Genomic DNA, 12,541 nt, shown 5'->3' on the forward strand with positions numbered 1-12,541 from the left:
TGTTACAAAGGCGTCTTGTTTATTCTTATCAGCATCACTGACTCTCAGGGTTCACATTTCCCAACACCGCTCCTCTCCGTACAGTAGTTAATGTGCAATCTCACTTGTGGGCCTGGGAGGGGTGGGGACTTGGCTCTGGGTGGGGAGGGCATTGGCACTTCACATGGGCCAGTGGGTGATGGCCTGTCCCCATGAGAGGCATGGATGGGTGGGAGGGTAGCCACTGGGTTTGCCCCTTGTCTTTCCTGCTAGGTGGGTTACTTTTTCATTCTCCTGGATGCTTGGGGTGGGGAGCATGCAGCTCTCAGGAGGGCAGGGCAAGCAGCTGACCGCCAGAGGAGGGGCGCAGGGGTGGCTCCTGAGGTAAGGCACAACCCTGTCTTTGGCTCTCCTAGTGAGTAGTTTTCTCCCCTGCACCCCTGGCTTTATACTTCCCCCACCCCAAGCCCCGGGAGTCAGGGCCACCTCCTGAGGTGCTTGGAACCAATGGGCTCTGCTGCCCACTCTACCATAAGACCTTTCAGTCCCATGGAGCTGCCCCCTTACTAAGCCTGGAGAGGGAGCACAGCCTGTCCTCACCATGGCCAGGCTCAGCTGCTTGCCAAGTTACCAGGACATTGTGCTTTGGGATCTTTGCTGGGGGAGATGGGACAACAGGCCAGGGCAAGGGTGGAGGGAGGGGATATGACTAAGGTGCTTGTGCTTTAGCTAGGGATGTCAACTCCCCTCCACTTGGCCACCCAGGGCTAAGGTACTGGGGGGGGGTCGGTCAAGTCAGACCCAACACCTCACCCTCACCATCAGATGTTAAGAGGGACCCTGGCAGATTATTGGGTGCTGCTGGCCTGGAGGCAAGTCTCCAGATCTGACTCAAAAGGCTCCATCCCACCTTCCCAATCTTGCAATCCCCTGCCTCTTTAGAGGCAGCTAGAATGCAGAGTTAGGGAGAGGGAGGGAGGTCAGGGCTAGAACAGAACCAGTGAGATGGTGAAATGATATTAATGCAGGGGAGTAACAGAAACCCTGTGCTCACATATTAAACTCAGAAACCCAAGAGCTTACTCCTGGAGAGTTAAGAGTGGAAAGGAACGGCCAGAGAAAGCTCCACAAACCACCAACAATGGATGTGGACCCTGCCCTGCCTTATCCCCCAGGAGTGGGCTCAGCCAACTGGGACCTGTGAACACCCTTAAACTGTAGTCCTGGGGGAGAGGAAGCTGGTTGGATCCACAGGAGCCCTGGGGCACTGGGACTGGGCCCCTGTGGAAACATGCACCCACATTCCACACACACACACATTCAGTTTTCCCTGCATCCTGCTTTCCACAGCCCAGGGACCCAGGGACCTCAGACACATTCCCATTGATTTGAAAAATAAAAGGAAATCTTATACTTCAATATTTCATTCGCTAAAAAAATGTTTCAAAAAGTTATGTACAGGGGGTGGGGGCTGGGAGCCCTGCCCAGGGTCGGATGGGAGAAGGGCAGCAGCCTCCCAGCCTGCTCCCTGGTTCCGACCCTGGTCTTGCTGCCTCTTGATCTTCATGTTTTTAAAAGCAAACACTCTACACAGGCACGCACGCACACACGCACGCACACCCACAAATTCTGCCAGACTGGAAACCTGTCCTGAGACTCTCGCCTGCCCACAGGAGGAGCACTGCTCTTTTAGAACCAACCTCTTGGGCTGAGGGACCCATAGAGGCAGAGCAGGGTGGGATTTAGAGGGGTATGATGGAGGCTGCCACAGAGGGTCAGTTCTAGAATTTCTCTACGCCTTCTGGGCTTGTTTCCTTAGCTATAAAGTGGACAGTCCCTCTTGGCCTCACCTACCCCAGCCCCAAGGTGCAGGGACAGACGAGAGGGACAGGAAGGCGCTTTTGGAGACATGGAAGCACTGGGGGGTGGTGGGAGGGGCCCTGAGAGCCCCTGGGCCCATGGAGTCCCAAGCAGCCACAGTGAGGGGCAGGCTCTTCTTGAGCTCTGCCCATCCCCTAGCTGGGCCTGGTGCTGGGAAATGCCTAAGAAGAGGAAGGGGAACCAGGGCTCCCCATGAGTGTTGAGGAAGGTCACAGATCCCACCTGATGCCTGTCCTCTTCTGACCCAGCCCAGCTTGCTTTGGGGAAAAGGTGTGGGATGACAGGAAGGCAGAGAGGCTGGGAGCATGCAGCACCCCCTGCGGGTTCCAGGGAGGGACAGACAGTAGCTCGTGACTAAGGTGGTGGGGGTATGTGAGTGACAGGAGGGGGGAGTGTGACATCCATGGGAGGGTCCTAGGCGGTTACTGCAGGACCTCCTCTGAGGGGTTTGTCTTATCTGTCTGGAAGCTGTATTCTATGCCCATCATGTTCAGTTCTTTCTCACTGCCATTGAGAAAGCTGCTGTAGGTGCTGTCCTCTGCTAGATGCAGTGGCTTGGCTTCGCTCAGCCAGCTCTTGCATCCTGATAGAGGGCATGGAGTGCCCCCCTCACAGTCCTGGGGAGGGACAGACAGTAGATCGTGACCAGGTGGTAGGTAAGGGTGTGTGATAGGAAGGGGAGTGTGACATCTTGTAAGGGGGGGGGGTGTTGTCACACATATGTTACTGGAGAACCTCAGCCGAAGGGCCGGCCTCGCCATCGTGGCTGGCTGTCTCGAAGCTGTGTTCCATGCTCATCATGTCCGGCTCAATCTTGCCAGTGTCGCTGATGAAGCTGCTGTAGCTATCACCCTCTACCAGGTGCAGTGGCTTGGTCTTGGGCAGCCAGCTTTTACGTACCACTCGGCGGGCATTGGTGCACATGTCAGCTGCAATGGCATTCATCTCGCTCTCCTTGAAGTTGGGGGCGAAGTTCTGGCAGTAGTCTGTGGGGGTAGAGTAGGCAGCTTGGGCCTAGACTCCTCCTATTAAGTCTCCCAACTTCTATGAACGTCCAGGGGATACCACTAACTATACCAAACTTTGCTGCCCACCTGGGCTCCCACCCACTTAGGGATATGCAGTGCTGTAGGTAGGATTCAGAGCCTAGAAATCTACCAATACAAACCTAGGCCTCCTCTGACAAGTGGCTGCCACTGCCACAGACCTGCCCTTTGACAGGCAGCCACCTAAATCTTCTCTCGACTACCCTGGATTTGAGATTCTCTTCCATGCAAAGGCATTCAGATCCCTTCCATACTGTATGCCAAATGTGAAGAAACCCCTAATTGTAGCCTCTTTCCCAATAAGCCACAAGAGAACCTCAGAACCACTCCCCCCCCACCCCCAATGAAGCTACGGCTGACTCTTGCTGCTTCTGTTCCAGCCTCTCGAGTGCTGGTCAGAAACCTTTTTAGTTTGTTTTTAGACAGTTTCTCTGTGCATTTCTAGAACTCATTCTAGACCAGGCTGGCCTCAAACTCACTAAGATCCACCTGCCTCTGCCTCCTGAGTGTTGGGATTAAAAGCGTTTGCCAAAACCCTTTTCAAGCTTTAACATTTATCATTTGGAATATGGCAGTCATCCCTTATAGAAGGGATGTAGGGGATCAAAACAGGTTGTTCAACTGCTGAACCAGTTCATTGGCCCCAGACACCCCAACCCCCTTTTTTAGATAGGGTCTCTCTACATAGCCCTGGCTGTCCTCAAACTCACAAGAGATTCACCTTCCTCTGTCTCCTGTGTGTATGCCACCATGTCTGGACACAGAACCCTTTTAAATTGGTTAGGCCGGCCAGCCAGTGAGCTCTAGGGATCTTCCTGTCTTGTTTCTCCAGGATTTTAGACATCCAACTTTTGTTATGAATTTTAAGGATCTGAACCCAGGTTCCTCATGCTTATGAGGCAAGCATTTTATCCACAGAGCCATCTCAAAACTCAACTCCTAGCCCTATATGCTGGCACAGGCTTTTAAATCCCAACACTTGGGAGTTCAAGGCCAGCCAGGACTATGTAGAGACCCTCTCTCTCTCTCAAAAAAAAAAAAAAAAAAAAAACCCAAAGCCAACCAACCAACCAAACCCAACTCCACTCATCTATCATGTCAAACACTGAAGGAAAGGACAAAAGTCCTCTGAGCAGTGGTGGCCTTTAATCCCAGCACTTGGAAAGCAGAGGCAGAAGGATCTGAGTTCTGAGTTGGAGGTCAGCCTAATCTACAGAGCAAGTTCCATGACAGGGTTACACAGAGAAACCCTGTCTCAAAAAACCACAAAAACCAAACATAAGTTATCTGCTAACCCCAGGTCCCAGCAGAACACTCACACTTGACAGCATGGAGGACGCGACTGTCCAGCGGCTTGCGTCGGGGGTCATTGGTGGAAGAACGGATGCCAGTGCCACAGCTATTGGCCAGTGTGTTCCTGGAGGTGGGGCAAAGGTATGGAGGGCATCAGAGTTCCTGGTAGAGGTGTAAAGGGATACCTGTTCCCCAGCCCTGGGGCTCTGGGGTGCACCTCACCGGTCAAAGAAGGAAGCCAGGAGCCGCCGAAGCAAGACCTTGTGCCTCGTGCCTGCACTGACGTGGCAGTTCATGAGCTGTGCCCTTGTGATGTATACATTGGTGCCTAGTAAGAGAAGTCACATGATCTGGACCCAAACCTCAACTCACCTAGAGTCTGAACACCCAAGTGTGCCATAGGCACTCTGAATACACACCCAGGTAGTTAAAACAAGATGGCAGAGGCCCTAAAAGACTAGTAACCCTAGGCCCCTATGGTGGTGAACTCCAACCTTCTGGCCCAGTCATATTACCCACCAACCACTAGCTCCTGTGGCCCAGAAACCTACAGACTGACCTTTGATAAGAAGCAATCAGTTTATCTCCCCTCCCTCTCCCTGTTCCTTTCTTTTTGGTTGAGCCAGTGTCTTGCTATATAATCCATGCTTGCTTCAAACTCTGAATCTAGATCCCAGATGTGTTCCACCTTACCTGAAGATAGCTTGGTACCACTCTCCCCATCCACCTCCCTTTTGGGATCTAGCCCAGCAATGCTGGTGTACACCTTTAGTCCGAACATCCAGGAGGCAGAGACAGGCAAATCTCTATGAGTTCAAGGTCAGCCTGGTCTACAGAGTGACACCAAGGCTACACAGAGAAACCCTGTCTCAAAACACCAAACCAACAACAAAACTTTGGGATTTCTCTAGCATGCTGGTACTCTACACTGAATCAGATCCCAGTCTTACTACACTCAGATATCTTTTTTTTTTTTTTTTTTGAGACAAAGTCTCATGTATCCCAGACTAGCCTCAAACTTGTGATATAGCCAGGACTGACCACGATTTTTGATCATTCTGCCTCCACCTGCTGTGTGCTAAAATTATAGATGTGTATCACCACGCCTAGTTCATGCAGGACTTGGTATGGAATCTAGGACTTTATGCTAGGTAAGGAGTCCCCAGCCCAAACTCATCTAATTCAATACCTCTCTTGTCAGGACAGCTGCTACCACAGCTGTCCAAATGGGAACTGAGGAGAGTATCAGTTACCCTGGGACACATAGGTAGGGCACTAGTTTATAATAACGGTGAAATGAGACCAGAGGTTGCAGAACACAGGAATTGGGGACTAAAGCACAGCCAGCACACCTGTCACGAGCTCCAGCTTCTCAGAGGGGTCACCTTCATCATAGAGCTTTGGGTGACAGCGATTGCCAATCTGGTTGATAAGTTCAGCTGGGAGAGATGCCAGGTCTTGTCGCACCCGGATACGACTTCGGGACTCAAGGACCACCTGCTCAGGGAGGGCCTCTACCTTCTCAGCTGTGGGAATAGGGGCAAGTATATTCATGTTACACAACATATACACGCACATGCACACACCCATGAGGGAGGGGTGTCACTCACCTGTCTGGCCAACGTTCAACATACTATACATGGTGTACATATTGCAGATCTGACGGTACTGTTCATCTGTACCTTCTTCACCCGCATCTTCTTCTTCGTCCTCCTCGTTATGGTATGAGCCAGGGCTGTCACTGGTGTAAGCACTGGAGGTACCTGGGCTGGTCCGCTCTGACATGCTGGGTCCACTCACACATCCCCCCACTGCAACCACAGCCACTGCTGCTGTAGCAGTGGCCACTGAGACTGGCTGGGGCATCCTGTTAGTGGCCAGGTCTGGTGTGGAGAACTTGGCCATCTTGCGGTTGCCATTGTTGCTACCACTGCCTCCAGCCTCCTTCTGGCTGCTATCCCACAGCCTCTTGGCCATGGGTGTGCATTGCACGGAGTCCAACTCCTGTTCTGTCTTGACCCGTGACACAAGGGGCAGTGGTGTGCTACAGGCTGGCCAGCCTAGTGTCTGCGCTACAGGACTCTGAGGCTCTGAGGATGGGGCCTCCTCCGGATGCAGGCCCTGAGAGTCGCAACTTGGAGAGCTAACTTTGAGGAAGAACTCAGTGCCCTTCTCCATGATCTCCTGGATCTGCAGGAAGCCAGCTGTGTAGATGAGCAGGAACTGGTCCCCCATGTTCATGCTCAGCCGGCCTGTATAGCAAAATGTGAGGATCTGCTGGAATGACTGTGGTTGCACAGCGGCTGGCAGTTCTACCACAGCACTGCGGCTGCTGTTGAATAGGTCCCGGAAGTAGGAGCTGCTGGCAGCCAGCACAGCACGGTGGGCCTTGAAGGCATGGCCCTTAACCACCACTGACACGTCACAGTATAGTCCCTGCAGCCGCTGCTCATTGAGGCACTCAAGGATGCTGTTGCCAAAGTTTGGAATCTCCATCTGCAGGGTCTGCGCCATGGCAGCAGCTGCATGAGGATAGGAGATAAGATACTGGACAGGTCAGGTGGCAGAAACCAACATAGGCCCTGCCCTGCTTCAGTAACCTCGCCTCCTGCAGAAGAACATGTGGGAACCACAACATCCACATGGTAAAATCTGTGCTACATCTAAGGATGGCAGTGCCACCTCCACTTCCTGTCCCTATACAGCCCTGCCTTTATGACATAGGCGTCCTGTGGACATCTGAAGGGGACACTATAAATATTGGAATCCATAGCCACTCAAGCCCCTTTGCTTTCCTGTGGTGCTAGGGATGGAACCCAGGGTCTTTTAGTGTGCTAGGCATATGCTCCATGACTAAGCTTTAGGCCTCATGGTATTCCAAGCTAGCCTCAGAGTCTTGGTCCTTCTGCCTCCACCTCTAGAGTGCTGGGGTTACTGATGTGGCTCCATGTATTTTAAATCATCTCTAGAGGACTTGTAACTCTAAAATAATCTTTTAAAATGTTCTGGACAGTGCTGAGGATGGAACCCAGGGTTTTACATAAGCTAGACACATGCTGTACCACTGAATTTTACCATCAGGAACTCTTTGTGGATCTATGGTTGGTTGAATATGAGGAAGTGGGACCTGCAGACTCTGAGAGCAGATGACCAAGAACAGTCCTTTGTACATTAGACAACACAGGCATACTACACCAACATTCTTACACTCTATGTAAGAATAGCTATTGGAGTGTCAATACCACTGTCTGTGGCCCAGAATATGACCCTTGGCACTCACTGATCATGATGCAAGTCACCATGGAAGCGCACATTCAAACATAATGCAAAACAGGTATCATCTCATACTGTAGGCTTGAAAGCAGGAAAAAGGCTAAGGAGTGTGAACAAGCTCTAAGTTTAGGCACTCCCATCTCCACTGTCAAATACAGCAGGCAGTACCAAAAGTGACAACTCTGAACTCTTACACACTCTGGCAAGGACATAATATGGGAAATGTACTTGGAAAAAGTCTCAAGACTCTTCATGAAAGGAAAAAGCCAGCTTAGGAGGAACACATGACATATAATTCCATTTATATGAAATATCCAAAACTGGCAAATCCATTGAAACATAAAACAGATAGTTTCAAGGAGCTGGGAAACTAGAAATGAGTTTGCTTAGGGCAAAGGGGTGTGTGGTTATTCTTGGTGTAATGAATGAACTATCACTTAATGTTAACAATGATCAGGACTGGATGGCTCAGCAATTGAGAGCACTGGCTGCTCTTCCAGAGGGCCCCGATTTAATTCCCACACCCACATGGCAACTCACAACTGTCTGTAACTACAAGATCTGACACTCTCACAGTCATAGATGCAGGCAAAAAACCAATGCACATAAAAATAAATAACTTAAAAAAAGTTAACAATGATCGATCATTGATAGAATGTTTCCTAACTCTGAAACTACTACAAAGACAGGTGTGTTCTCTGGAGAACAGAGAAGGGGAGGCGTCATTGAGCCTAAAGATAGAGGTTAGCTTGGGCAATATAGATCTTTGTCTCAAAAATAACTATTACAGTTTAAAGGGGTAGAGTGCACAGTATATCAACAAAACTGCTGAACAAAAATAAACAAATAAGGCTGGAATATTAGCACTTGTCTATACAAAGCCACGGTTCTGCCTTGCCAAGTCCTCCACCCACCCCCATATAGAAAAGGAGACTACAACTTGTTTCCTCTGCACAGAACTGGGAAGCTCACACTGTGTCCCTTGGCCCTAGGACTGGACCAGGCATGGTAGCATTTGCATGTAGTTCCACCTACTTAGGAGGCTGAGGTGAAAGGACAGCCTGATCACAGGAGTTCAAAATCAGCTTGGGCCACATAAACCAGATCTCAACTGTTTCTAACCCTAGTTCCCTGGATTCAGGTGCCCTTTTCTGGTTTCCCTGGGCATGGCATGCCCATGGTACACACGTATGCAGGGGAAATACCCATATACATAAAATATATCCTCCCCCAACAGTATTGTTTAAAAAGATTCAAACATCATTCCCATTGCTTCAGAGTGGGGGCTCTGAAGCATTATCTTAGCCTCCTCTGGCTGTTGACCTCAGGACAGCCAGAAGTTAAAATCAAACTTGGGAACTATGTCACTGAGCTTCAGACTGTCACACTTCTGTTGACTCACTGTGGGAAGGGGACTGGCAGGGTGTTTCCTGAGAAGAGACCACTGGTTTGGGGAAGAAAACCTTGGAAAACACAAAAACAAGCAAATAAACAAATCAGCTTAGTATAATGGTGCATACCAGTAATCCCAGCACTGGGTAGATGAGGTAGGCAACAGTGCTGGTCTGAGCCTTAGAGAGACAGTTCCAAAACAATAAAGCAAAACACCAAAAAAGAAAAAGAAAACAATGAGGAGGAGGAGACTAATTTGTATGTCAAAATCTATTTCTAATGCAAGAGTTAGGCAGGACTTTGGCAGGCACAGTGGTATACACCTATTCTCTTGCCAAGTGGAATCAAAACGAAAGTTTGAAGCTGGGACTGGAGAGATGGCTCAGCAGTTAAGAGCGCTGTGATTGCTCTTCCATAGGGACCCTAGTTTGATTCCCAGCACCCACATGGCAGCTCCTGTCTGCAATTCTAGTTAAAGGGGGTCTGGTGCCCTCTTCTGGATTCTTCAGGCACTGCACAACATGCTGCAGACATACATGCAGGTCAAAAAAGGCGGTTTCCAAAAAATGGGAAGGTGGGAACAGGCCTTTGGGAAGTAATTAGTTCATGATGGTTCTCCACCTTCATGAAATACCCAAGGAAGTCTGTTCATCCCTCCCACAGCTGCCCTCTATGGCCCTCGGCAAACCTTGAAGACTGAGCCTGCAGTACCTTCACCTTGAACTTCCAGCCTCCAGAGCAATAAATTTCTGCTGGGGCAGTTCAGTGTCAAAGTCTCTGGTTCCAACCTCAGCAGCACCAATGGGGATACATATATTCCCACTCAGATAGAATGAAGAAAAAGTAAACATTCTGACAATAAAGAGAAAAGTAGTCTACTTGTATGGCTCCTATACTTGGCTTTTTGCTGTTATTTTTGGGACAGGTCTCAAATTGCCCAGGCTGGACTCCACCTGGAATAGGTGGTTAGCAGAGGATGAAACTGAATTTCCACCTTAGCCTTCCAAGTCCCAAGTGCTGGGGCACCCCCCACCCCCACCTACCCCCACCCACACACAAAATTTATTTTCTTTCCTTGAAAAGCTATCATTAAACTCATGGCCAGAATAGAATGAATAGCAGCTCCCTTTCACAGTGCCGGTAACAGCTCAGACAAGACCATCTCATTTTCTAGGATATTTCTTGAGATGATTCAGGAGAACAGGCCAGACAAGCAAAAACAGTGGCCTGCATCATACAAAGAAAAGGGCCAAGTAAGTTTGTCCCTGAGTCCTGTCCATGAAATAGACAATGCTGAGGCAGTCACAATTGGAAATACTAGTACCAAGATTAGCCACAAACGGCACAGGCAGGAGATGGAGATGGGCCAAGCTTCACCATCCAGAAAAGGAGTTTGCTGGCTACCTGAAGACCCATACCACGGAGCCTCCAAAGGTCAGTCTGATCTGGTTTTCCTCCTGTCCACTCCCCTCCATCTTCTTCCTCCAACAGCATCTCCAGGAATGAGCATCTCTGTTTGCTCTAAGGCCCCTGCACCCTAGCTTCTGCCTACAGCAGCTCCAGATTCTTACAGAGCCCAGCACTGTTGTGCCCGTCTTTGTGGAACCCTGGCCTGGGCACTGCCTCCAACTCAGATCTTAAACCTCTTCTAAGTCATAGTCTTCTTTGAGTGCCTACAGACCCAAAAAGGCAGAGCAGAGGGAACAAAGATCAAGTGCAAAGTCCCTAAGGTGACAGGTGGAGCTGAGGGAGGATGGTTCCACTGTAGATGGGCCTTGCAGAGATGCATGGGAGGCCATGCAGGACCACAGTACCAGCAAAGGGACACATGTTAAACAAGACAATGTATCAACTTGTTTGAGTCTTTGTACATGTAGGTAGTCCTGTCTGGCCCTGGATCCTGGCTGAGAGTACCTGAAAATCAAGTATTATGACTGTTTTTCTCCATTTATCAATTAAGAAAACTGAGACAGTCCTAGCTACCTGGGAGGCTAAGGCAGGAGGACCACTTAAGTTAGTGCAAGGCTACATAGCAAGGATATGACAAAACAAACTAAGGAACAAAACGAAGATATGCATGGAGAACCACATCTCTTAAGACAGAACCCCCAATACAATATAGGACTGGCATAGTAGTACACAGAATGTAAACACATTCTCTGGTAGCCTTTTTCCTTTTTGATGGTGCTGGGGATAGAACCTACAACCTTTGCATACCAGACTAGCACTCTTCACTCAGCTACACCTCCAGTGCTTCCAGACCTTAAAACTCTAGATGGCTTCTAAAACCAAATCTAATAAAAATGCTATGTAAGAATGTCAGAAGCCAGATAGATGCAAGGCCAATGAGATGTCTCACTAGGTAAAGCCTGCCCCCAGAATAGTGACTTGAGTTTGAGCCCTAGGACCCACATGGTAGGAGAGAAATGACTCCCCAAAGTTGTCCTCTGATCTCTATGCCCTGCCAAATAAATAGATTAAAATATAATAAAAGCAAATTCATAAATCAAATAGGCTAATTATATTCCCTACTAATCCCAGCATTTGGGAGGTTGAGGCAGGAAGATCATTAGTTCAACATTGGACTAAACTACATATGTATGTGTAGCTAGATCCAACAAAAGTCTGTTCAGGGCAGGGGGTATAGTTCAGTGGTAGAGTGCTTACCCAGCAGGCACGAACTCTGGATTTCATCCTTAAAACCACAAAAACAAAGTAAGTGAAGTATGTACATGTTCAATGTAGACACATCACTGTTTCTGAATAGTTTTAAATTTATGGTTAAGTATGAAGATTTGGAACCTGCAAACAGGGGTATCTATAATCCACCAGGCTTAAATCTCTTACAATGCTCGACACTGGTGATGCAGAGTACTTCTGTTGGTATCAGTCTATAAAATGGATTAACATATGGGCTGGTGACATAGCTCAGTGGGTAAAGACACCAGCTGCTAAGCCTAGCAACCTGAATTTGGTCTCCAGAATCCACAAGGTGGAAAGAACCAACTCCCAGAAGTTACTGCCCCACAAACAGATATTTTAAGAGGAAAAAAAAAAAAAAGACTAACAGAACTCTGCTGACATTAACACCACCAGGCTATTGGCACTGTCTCTTGAGCACTTTCCTGACTGTAAATGCTGTCATCTATGCTTTTCTCTCTCTCCAGGAACTTACACTTTTGCAGGGATTACCTATCAGGCAGGAGTCCGTACAGGTTCCCTAGTGCTTTCATAGCCCAGCATAACACAGAAAAAGGAAATCTCCCCCCCCCCCCAAACCAGACACCAGGTATTATTGGAGCACCAAATCCACTAACACTAGGTTATTCTTTTGTTGTTGATATGGTCTCACTATGCTGCCTTGGCTGGCCTGGACTCTCCTGCCTCTACCACCTAGTACTAGGAATAAAGGTGCTATCACCATGTCTGGCCACCAGCTCAGTTCTCTGTGGTGGGGAGCTATCCTACAAACTGTCTTGGGCTAGGCTAATAAGTAACTCTGGCCTCCCAGAAGCCAGGAGTGAGTGCTTCTACTCCCACCCATGACAATCTAAATAGGTATGTCCTTATTTATCAGATAGGCAAATTGAGGCCTAAGCCAGAGTCTCAGGACTGAGTAGCATGGCCCAACAGTGCCATCTGACTCTGTTCTATCATAAAAATCATTCATCCTCATC

The 12,541-nt window shown here is 48.9% G+C and overlaps 1 protein-coding gene across 1 annotated transcript in view; it reads right to left on the minus strand.

Annotated features, from left to right (window-relative positions):
- Nacc1 (nucleus accumbens associated 1) overlaps positions 1 to 12,541 on the minus strand; it is a 16,455-nt gene continuing 3,914 nt past the window's right edge. The window contains exons 2-6 of the mRNA XM_051194971.1: positions 5,810 to 6,721; positions 5,552 to 5,725; positions 4,422 to 4,527; positions 4,226 to 4,323; positions 1 to 2,846 (exon numbers count right to left, since the gene is read on the minus strand). Coding sequence (XP_051050928.1) covers positions 2,584 to 2,846; positions 4,226 to 4,323; positions 4,422 to 4,527; positions 5,552 to 5,725; positions 5,810 to 6,713 — 1,545 coding nt within the window. The 5' untranslated portion in view covers positions 6,714 to 6,721 and the 3' untranslated portion in view covers positions 1 to 2,583. The remainder of the gene's footprint in view (positions 2,847 to 4,225; positions 4,324 to 4,421; positions 4,528 to 5,551; positions 5,726 to 5,809; positions 6,722 to 12,541) is intronic.

This window comes from Phodopus roborovskii, unplaced genomic scaffold (assembly GCF_943737965.1).
Source record: "Phodopus roborovskii unplaced genomic scaffold, PHOROB, whole genome shotgun sequence".
Lineage (NCBI taxonomy): Eukaryota > Metazoa > Chordata > Mammalia > Rodentia > Cricetidae > Phodopus > Phodopus roborovskii.